At 37.9% G+C, this 9,692-nt stretch overlaps 3 protein-coding genes across 3 annotated transcripts; 1 reads left to right on the forward strand and 2 right to left on the reverse strand.

Moving 5' to 3' along the window:
* The first annotated feature begins 1,403 nt into the window (after positions 1-1,403).
* On the forward strand, positions 1,404-2,458 carry LOC124042923 (gamma-crystallin M1-like). The gene is made up of 3 exons (XM_046361064.1): positions 1,404-1,498; positions 1,745-1,996; positions 2,114-2,458. The coding sequence occupies exons 1-3, from the start codon at positions 1,490-1,492 to the stop codon at positions 2,408-2,410; spliced, it is 558 nt and encodes a 185-aa protein (XP_046217020.1). The 5' UTR covers positions 1,404-1,489; the 3' UTR covers positions 2,411-2,458.
* Positions 2,459-4,659: 2,201 nt separating this feature from the next.
* LOC124042924 (gamma-crystallin S-1-like) lies at positions 4,660-6,210 on the reverse strand. The gene is made up of 4 exons (XM_046361065.1): positions 6,192-6,210; positions 5,587-5,658; positions 5,156-5,398; positions 4,660-5,007 (listed from the first exon to the last, which is right to left on the reverse strand). Exons 2-4 carry the CDS (start codon positions 5,593-5,595, stop codon positions 4,729-4,731), a joined length of 531 nt encoding a protein of 176 aa, XP_046217021.1. The 5' UTR covers positions 5,596-5,658; positions 6,192-6,210; the 3' UTR covers positions 4,660-4,728.
* A 2,146-nt stretch (positions 6,211-8,356) lies between these two features.
* Positions 8,357-9,338, reverse strand: LOC124042925 (gamma-crystallin M3-like). The gene is made up of 3 exons (XM_046361066.1): positions 9,189-9,338; positions 8,819-9,058; positions 8,357-8,698 (listed from the first exon to the last, which is right to left on the reverse strand). The coding sequence occupies exons 1-3, from the start codon at positions 9,201-9,203 to the stop codon at positions 8,408-8,410; spliced, it is 546 nt and encodes a 181-aa protein (XP_046217022.1). The 5' UTR covers positions 9,204-9,338; the 3' UTR covers positions 8,357-8,407.
* Positions 9,339-9,692: the final 354 nt, after the last annotated feature.

Raw genomic sequence — 9,692 nt, forward strand, 5'->3', positions numbered from 1 at the left:
CATTTTAACATCTTGGCCATGTTCTGTTATAATCTCCACCCGGCAAAGCCAGAAGAGGACTGGCCACCCCACATAGCCTGATTCCTCTCTAGGTTTCTTCCTAGGTTTTGGCCTTTCTAGGGAGTTTTTCCTAGCCACCGTGCTTCTACACCTGCATTGCTTGCTGTTTTAGGCTGGGTTTCTGTACAGCACTTTGAGATACCAGCTGATGTACGAAGGGCTGTATAAATACATTTGATTTGACTTGATTTGATTTGATTTGAACAGCTGGCAGATACAGTGAGGGTATAGCCTACATGATGAGAGCGAGATAATTTGTATTTGTTAAATGGCACCAGAATAAGAACCTTGATATTTATTGGAAAGAAGTATCAAGCTCATCACTGTGCACTTTCACCACCCTGTGAAGTTCGTCATCACTTGTTTCATCTGTAGCCTAATAAACTGCATGCTTTCCTGAATCATAGCAGGAGGACCACACAACATGTCACTGCGTGACACCAAGTTTACTTCAATACGATGGTATTTCTTGCATCATTCATTTTACCAACACAAAAATATCCCACCTGGTCTAGCTTATTTTGTTTTGTCGACATTTGGAAAGTTTACCAGAAAATGTGCTGTTTACATCAGGTCTGTCGTGACAGTTTTTTTTATCCAACATGTACTTTACTGGCATAAATAGGCTGGATGGTAACCTGGTTAGTGAACAATCATATATTCACATGCAAGCCTCACATAAACGTCAGCCCCAATTCCATTTTTGGATTGAAGGAAATACTTGTGACTGGAAGGTGTAACTGTTGTCATTATAAATCAATCACCCATCAAAACCAATTCATATCTTAATTTCATTAAACTAACATTCTTCAATTTATTTATCTGTACACTATCCAGTGGATAAACTCAAATGATAAATGACAAATGCAATTGACAGACAAGTTAAACAACCTTTTCCTTTACTAAGGGAGAGAACAGCTTTGAATAAGATTCTATAGTTGTATATTAAAATATTATTATTTCAAGTACATAAAATCATAATAAAAGTGCTGTTCAAACAAGACCAGTATGTATGCTCTACTAGATTAAGGACATAATAAACGCACTTCTTCTTTCACTATAACTGTAATATTGGTCTCTGTGTGTTCAACAGAGATGTGTTCTGAAAATCGACCTCATCTCAGTTCTCTACTGTACATCCTCGATTACTGGACCATACTGTATGCAAAGAACATTCTTACTGACAAGCGTACACAAAAGTGATGCTTATAATGAAACAGACAACACAGGTCATCACTGCCAGAAATGTATGGATGAAAACCATTGTTACACTTCATAGGCCCTGATCAGCGAAAGTGTCATACTGCTCAATCATCAGCTTTGGACAATTTGAATAACAACACATCATGGCCCCTGGTTTTTGTATAAAATGACTGCACAATGATGGTAGAAGCACAAGCTGATCCACTGTCAACCACCAACCACCAACATGGGCAAGGTAATCTGATCCGACTCACAGTAGCTACATGTAGGCTACAGTTTTACAAAAGTGAAATGTACATCCTATATTCTGTAAATATAATAGTACAGTAACATTATTTAGTTATCTGTTATAAGAATCAGTTCTTATGGGAATTCAGTAATTCAACAATACCCAGAGTCTAAAAATGCAATTAGCCTATAGGCTTGATGATTTTTTGCCTTTTCAGGAATTGTTATACAGTATGTCTCTCTTTTCCTATAGATTATCTTCTACGAGGAGAGGAACTTCCAGGGCCGCAACTATGAGTGCATGAGCGACTGCCCTGACATGTCCCCCTACATGTCCCGCTGCCAGTCCTGCAGGGTTGAGAGCGGCTGCTTCATGGTGTACGAGCGCAACAACTTCATGGGCCAGCAGTTCTTCATGAGGAGGGGAGAGTACCCTGACATGCAGCGCATGATGAGCATGGGCATGATGTTCGACAACATCAGGTCCTGCAGAATGATCCCCATGGTAAGACACCTTATCTCATAGATGATACATTATAGTGTAATTTCCTATTTGAAGATATACAACATTCAAAGTACATAAGTGTCCTAAAATAATGTTGTTCTTTTTATTGCATTTCAGCACAGAGGATCCTTCAAGATGAGGATCTACGAGAGAGAGAACTTCGGAGGTCAGATGCACGAGATGATGGACGACTGTGACTCCATCCAGGAGCGTTACCGCATGTCTGACTGCCAGTCCTGCAACGTGATGGACGGCCACTGGCTGATGTACGAGCAGCCCCACTTCAGAGGCAGGCAGATGTACATGAGGCCTGGAGAGTACAGGAACTTCAGGGAGATGAGCATGGGAATGGGAGGCATGAGTGGTGGCATGAGGTTCATGAGCATGAAGCGTATCAATGATATGTGCAATTAAATGTCTTTAATTGTTCATGGTAATAAAATAATTGAAGATCTTTCATAACTTAATTGTCTTTCTGATTTTGATACCAGTATTCATCTTAAGGCAAAATAAATTGGACACAATATTTAAAACATCACTGAAGCTTTGTAAATATTCCCACAATGATTACATGGGCATGGACATGTACATGTACAGTATAAGTATCTAGTAGGGTACACATGGTACAACATCTTCAAGTAAACCTTTTAAATTGTGCAAGCTGCCTCCAAGTTTCAGGTCATACCTGAATGCTTTTGTAAAGTTTATTAGTTATTGACTGTAGTTCATAGATCGTTTTTCAAATCAGTAAGAAATAGTTATAATAGAAGGGTCGAAATGATGTGTTTGTCATTTAACTGGTTGCCTGAGCTTACATGGCTGCACTAGTATTAATTTCAGTAGTAATCAATAACATTACAATCATATATAAACTCCCTATTTTGCAAGCACCAAGATAACAATCACGTCATTTCAAACATTTGGTTATAACTGTTTAGCTATTTATCTGATCTATAAACTAATAATTAACATGAACATAAATCCCTTTACCTTAATAAAATTTTATTGGAACAACTGGAACATTATTTAATCAACTACATTACATATAATTATATATTTAAATATATATAAATACATTTTGAATATGTTAAAGCCTCGTGTTATGAAAATGGAATGTAGAGGAGGAGACAGATACCGTGAGTAAGATAGAAGGGGAATGACCAACATGGGGTTCATAACCCCGTTGCCAGTGGGTATTGTCTACATAATGTCTCAACAGGAGGCCCACAACTGTGGATGTAGATGGTCTTCATATCAAACAAATAGCATAACATATTTATGGAATATGTTACCAAGGGATAGCGTGTATAAAGGTCCAAATCAATTTGGAAACCACAGGTCCATGTGCTAAACTCAAACTTTTTTGTAAATCATGCTTTGAGGTCAAATTAACATTATGCAACTCAATTACTAAAGCACTGTGGGCTCATATTAAATATGGAACATTTTGATGTATGTAAGATGTCAGTCAGACTCTGCAAAAGTGAAACCGAAACTCAACTCTATGGTTAAATGAAGGTATTAATTAGGAATGGTCAAGGTAAGGTTTGGGATAGGGTTAAAAAATAAAATAACTGGGATAAAAATGAGTGTCTAGCACTGGGACTTGTGATTCTGGAACCTGTGATTCTTGAAGACGTAGCTCACATTTTAAGCTCTTCTTCTAACTCCATCCACAACACCCTAGGAAGCAAAGAACCTATTAGATTGTAATATGCGCACATGTTTCCCCTAGGGGACTGTTTGAAATTGCAATGGAAATAATCTTAATCTGGAGCCTGCAGTTATGAACCCGGGATTGATATTCCATATGAGAATGGCCTGAGGTTCTGTTAATATTTCAGCCAAAGAAAATAGCAGGGGTCCAAGCACTGAACCTTGAAGAACACCAAATTCAACTTTGATTTGTTATCTATCTGCACAAATACATATCTGTTTGATTAGTAAAATATACAGTAAACCAGTTGAGAACATATCCTCAAATGCCAAACACGTTTTCAAGTCTGTTTAGGATAATAAAAAGTGTTGGGCTGCTGATTGGCAAAAAAAACAAATGTGAGATTAAGGTGTATTTATTTTTAATTTCAAAATGGGCATAGAGGTTGAAGACAAATAAGGGAAATGTGCTCAGAACACTTCTAGTTTTATGTGTGTGTGACCGACTGGGTACTATTCAATTCTAGTTTTATGTGTGGTTCATGATGATGAAGAACCAGATTTGAAGAGCAACATTCTAAAAAATAAAGTGTGGTATCTACATTTTTTATACAGTAAACAGAAACTACAGTAATTCAGTTTAGTTAATTGTTTTAACTGTTATGCTGTGCAGAATTGTGCTTGATTTTCATTGAATGAGTAGGTATTCTCTCTGTCACTCACAGTGAGGTATTGTGAGATGCTGGTGAGTGTTGTGATTTTATGGTTTTACTTTAGTAGTAAAGTATTTTTGGTGTGTGAAGTAAGCATTCTTACGTCTTCAGATAATGGCTTGAAAAACATTTAAAAATAATCGGATGATGACTATGACCAGTTGTTTTCTCTCTACAGTATGAAACATAACTATTAAATGTCTCAATTCAACAAATTTGCTGAAACTTTGCAAGGTGTAAAGAGTACAGTATGTTTTCATACTTATTGAGTGAACACCAGAGAAGACAATAATATGGCGGGTGGACCTAACTTTTATTAATTTCAATGTTAGGATCAGTTTCATGTTGACAATGTATTGCCTCTCAGTTTGGGTGAGCAACAACACGTCTGATGGAGCCAATCTTGGAATTGATGGCTCCCCAGTCACTGTATCTCCTGTACTCGCCAGGCCTCAGGAGATACTGCCTGCCTCTGTAGTTGGGATGCTCATAGAAAAGCCAATAACCCTCCATAACATTGCAAGAGTTGATATCATTGTAATGGAATTGATCGTAGAGGGAGGGGCAGTCATCGGCAAACTCCAGCATCTGACCGCCAAAGTCAGAGCGCTCGTAGATTCTCATCTTGTGAGCTCCCTGATTCTGAGAACAAGGAGGAGAAGATGGGTACGTTCATTCAGCCACTTTACTATTAAGTTTAAAGTTTCATGTTTATTTGCCATGTGTATTACTACTACCTACATCAATGATAGGTTAACTTCTATACCAGGAAAGAGGAATATAGGCTCACTTGAGGGATCATCCTGCAGGATTTCACGCAATCATTAAAGCCCATCCAGCGCTGGTAGTCGGGATACTCGCCTCTTCTCAGGAAGTACTGGTAGCCCATGTAGTTTGGCCGCTCATAGACCATCCAGCTACCACTCTCCACTTGGATGGAGTTACAGTGGCTGAAATGGGTGTGCAGGTCGGCACAGTCGGTGTTGCACTCATAGGAGCGACCCTGGAAGTTCTTGTCCTCGTAGAAGATTATCTAAAAATACGAATGGAAGTAAACATGCATACAATGGAATGAACATTGAGTTTTGTGCCATGCAAAGGATGGAACAACTGAGTGTCTATCTCGCAGCCAGGTGTTCATTGTTCTTTGTTCTGTCAGACAAACAATGAGCAAGAAGGTGTGACAGGACAAAAGATGTGCAGCGAAACAACATGCCTTACCTTTCCCATTGTGTTAGGTAAATGGGATCACACTGCAACACTGACTAAGCGAGCCATGGTCCTTTTTATATCCTATAGGAATAGAGACATTGTTATGTTAATCAATTGACTTTAGATGTCAGCCTTTTTGAAAATACAGCATGGCTGCCAAATTACAAACGATAGTTGTTTTTCTTTGTCAGCAGGGTGAATTGCCTTTTTGTTACGTACACAAAGGCTTCAATGGTGCTAATTAACTTATCATGTACTCTACACATGTTTATCAGTGGAAAACCAAAATCTGATAACTAAAAGAACAGATGACAGAATATTCTACCCAAAACTGATGACAGAATACCAAAATTCAAAATGTATTTATCAAGCATTTATTTGATCTTTAAAAGTAAGCTCTCATCCATATACATTCATTGATTGTTATGAATCACCTTCACTGTGGTGAATATTAAATATGATCGGATGCGCACAAATATTACCATTATTGTTTGACATATACTACTTTCTGTATCGCTACCCTACTTATAAATATAATTCATGAACATTTCAAACACACAGCAAACTATAATAAAAGTATGACGGATAGTAAGAAAATGTGGGATTTGACTCCCCTTGCCTGGTGGTTTCAGTACTGTTTCAGTGGTCAGGTTTTGGAATACTTCCAGCCAAACTTGTGCTCGTGCCACCTGTGGTCTCAGTTGACCCACAGCCAAGTGAGTGGCTGCTGGTGTGGACAACAACTCAGGTCATGTGATTGACTGTATTGAGTTTTACAATATACCACCCAGTGGCCAACAGGAGAGTGACCTTGAATATTTACAGTGGGACTCATTTTGACTGTAATGAATGGCTGCTACCTGAATGGCATGACTGTGAATTGGAACAGGCCAAACTATTAAAAGGTACTGTGTACCAACATGCTCACCAGTAATGTATTCAAATACCAAACTGCTTCCACAACACCTTGCTCTTCCTCTCTGTCTGCTAGTTGATAGACAATCACAACTTGGTATGAACCTACTTTAAGGTTAAACATAAAGTACAATTTGAATGATTGCAGTTCCATTATTTTGTTAATCAAACATTAATGTATATAACTACATCTGCCTATATCTCCCTCACCAACTTCAAACATCTGCTATCTGAGCAGCTAACCGATCGCTGCAGCTGTACATAGTCTATCGGTAAATAGCCCACCTACCTCATCCCCATACTGTTTTTATTTATTTACTTTTCTGCTCTTTTGCACACCAATATCTCTACCTGTACATGACCATCTGATCATTTATCACTCCAGTGTTAATCTGCAAAATTGTAATTATTCGCCTACCTCCTCATGCCTTTTGCACACAATGTATATAGACTCCCTTTTTTTCTACTGTGTTATTGACTTGTTAATTGTTTACTCCATGTGTAACTCTGTGTTGTCTGTTCACACTGCTATGCTTTATCTTGGCCAGGTCGCAGTTGCAAATGAGAACTTGTTCTCAACTAGCCTACCTGGCTAAATAAAGGTGAAATAAAAAAATAAAAAAATAAAACATAAACCAACCAATTGAGGCTTTTGTTTTCAAGGTAAGGAAACATAGTGACGGCTACAGCTGCAGATCCTAGGCCAAATACCCCAGGTTATTTGTTCATGTCAAATCTTCTGAGAGTTGACAGCCTTATTCTAGCTAGATAACCAAGTTTATTGGTATTTTTAGGAAACATGTTTCTGTACAGGTTGCTACATGAGCTTCCTAATGAACAATATTAAAATGCTTCATGACATAGTATATATAAAGAATCTGTTTGTTATTCATTAAATCTAATTAGTATATTTAGTGTTATTTAGTATTCGTCAACACTGTTTAATTAATAGAAATGTATACATCTACATTATGAATATATAGATATACATTATGATATATACATTGTATCTGTATAAATAAACATGATATACATGTATAATATAAAATAATATATTAGTATAAAATGTAAATACAAAATATTATCAAAATCATAATTATCGAAATCATAATGTGGGCCTGCGAGTCTTTGGATGAGTCTGACATATATAAGGATTGTATCTAATGGTTCAACTAATAAACCTCCCATTGTACAGGATTGAGATACAGTTATTTGACTGAATCACTTTTCTTGGGCCTTCAACTGTACACATAATCCAGAACTCTGCTATTATACTGTGGAGATGCTGCCCTCTCCTGGGTTCGCTGTGACTTGTGGATGGCAGTATTTGTGGAGCATACATTGTACAGCCTTGGAGGTGTATTACAGTAAGTTGCCACTTTAATAAAAATAAAACATGTACTGTTTCTTAGCTGTTTAAACATTCCAAAGAGGAATGGCCAACACATATCCACAATTCCTGTTGTTCCTTTACAGTATGAATAATAAGAGCTGATGCAGCTGAAGCATGAGCTGTATACTGATGCTAATACAAAGTATTGTCTACAAATTGTTGACTTACTACTAGAATTGACAGTACTTACTAACATTTCATTCAACATTAAGCTTATGTAATGATCAGTGGTTTTAACAGATTTGAATTCCATTAACTCCACATCAAGTTTTGAAATGGTATGCATCGTAACAACCTCATCACCTTGATTTGATTTGATTTTTGATTTGATTTGATCACCTGGGGAGGACATGTCCTGGTGTATTGCTCCCGTTGCACTGGGAAAATTAACCATATGAAAATGCAGAATTATGTTCTGATTGCACCTTTACCTCGAATCAAGGACTCAAATGAAAATGAAAGAGACTTCAATTTAAAAGGTAAGTGATTTTATTTATACTCAAATTTTAGACATTGGTGCGTTTAATAACAAGAATCCATGATACGCCTCATGCTGTTGACCCTCATGGGGTTGGAGCCCATTTGCATGCTCAACTCTCTCATGTTCCTGTACTCTCCAGGCCTCATGTACATCTGCCTGCCTCTGTAGTTGGGCTGCTCGTACATCAGCCAGTGGCCGTCCATCACATTGCAGGACTGCATGTCGTTCATGCGGAAACGATCGGTCATGGACTCACAGTCATCGCTCAGCTCGTGCATCTGACCTCCGAAGTTCTCCTTCTCGTACATCCTCATCCTAAAGTTTCCTCTGTGCTGTAAACAGATATGGGAAAGATGTTTTACCAAGTTGTGCAAAATATACGTTCACATTGCTTTTGCTGTAAATGTCTGTATGGCCTATGGGAGTCAATGAACAGATTCCTTTCAATTTACCATGGGGATGTTACGGCAAGACCTGATGCAATCGTTCATGCCCATACGCTGGTGGTCACCATACTCTCCCCTTCTCACAAAGTACTGGTTTCCCATGAAGTTGGAATGATCATAGACCATGAAGCAGCCGCTTTCAACCCTGCAGGAGTTGCACCTGCTCAGGTAGGAGGTCAGCTCAGGGCAGTCGCTGGAGGTCTCATAGGAACGACCCTGGAAGTTCCTGTCCTCGTAGAAGATGATCTAAATACACACAACAAAACCATAATTTACAAAAACAAATTGTAGTTCTAACAGTACAGTACAATTGATTGATTGTTATAAACAAATTAGAAAAAGCTTAAAAGTCCAATTCTGTCAAAGCTCCCCACACCTTTCCCATAGACATGGTTGCGGTTACTGTATTGGTCTCAGGATTGTACAATTTTCTGTATGTTCCCCTATCGCTTTTATACTTGAGCCGACAGCCAAAGAATATGTGGCTCCATTGTTCAAACCCCTGACAGAGCAATATGACACAGAGGCCCACCCTGTACAGTTCAATTCAAAGTGGCCTTTAAAGGGTCATTATTTGCGGCCGTTTGCATTTGTGAGGAAAGCCCATCTCTTTATTGTTTCTGTTGAATAACAGTATGAAGGCGAATTCTTCATATCGAGGCTTTTCAGAGATATCAACAAATCCAACGGACATTTGTTCATGGTTATTACGATTTAAATCTTTATATTTAAAAAAGCACAAAGAAATAGTAGCATAATGATTCAAACATTAGTCTATTAGAAAAAGATAACACATTACTGAATTATTTTATTCATATTAACTGGTCTTGCCCAGTGTTAATACATGTGGATGAATTTATTTTTTATCCTAATGTTGTAA

The sequence above is a fragment of the Oncorhynchus gorbuscha genome, linkage group LG09 (assembly GCF_021184085.1).
Source record: "Oncorhynchus gorbuscha isolate QuinsamMale2020 ecotype Even-year linkage group LG09, OgorEven_v1.0, whole genome shotgun sequence".
NCBI classification, from domain to species: domain Eukaryota; kingdom Metazoa; phylum Chordata; class Actinopteri; order Salmoniformes; family Salmonidae; genus Oncorhynchus; species Oncorhynchus gorbuscha.

What these genes read in the sequence shown, in the direction of transcription:
- LOC124042923 (XM_046361064.1), top strand. An exon ending in CCTGCAGAATGATCCCCATG is followed by an intron (nt 1,997 to 2,113) that starts GTAAGACACCTT and finishes ATTGCATTTCAG; the next exon opens with CACAGAGGATCCTTCAAGAT.
- LOC124042925 (XM_046361066.1), bottom strand. An exon ending in CTTGCCGTAACATCCCCATG is followed by an intron (nt 8,699 to 8,818) that starts GTAAATTGAAAG and finishes ATCTGTTTACAG; the next exon opens with CACAGAGGAAACTTTAGGAT.
- LOC124042924 (XM_046361065.1), bottom strand. An exon ending in CCTGCAGGATGATCCCTCAA is followed by an intron (nt 5,008 to 5,155) that starts GTGAGCCTATAT and finishes CCTTGTTCTCAG; the next exon opens with AATCAGGGAGCTCACAAGAT.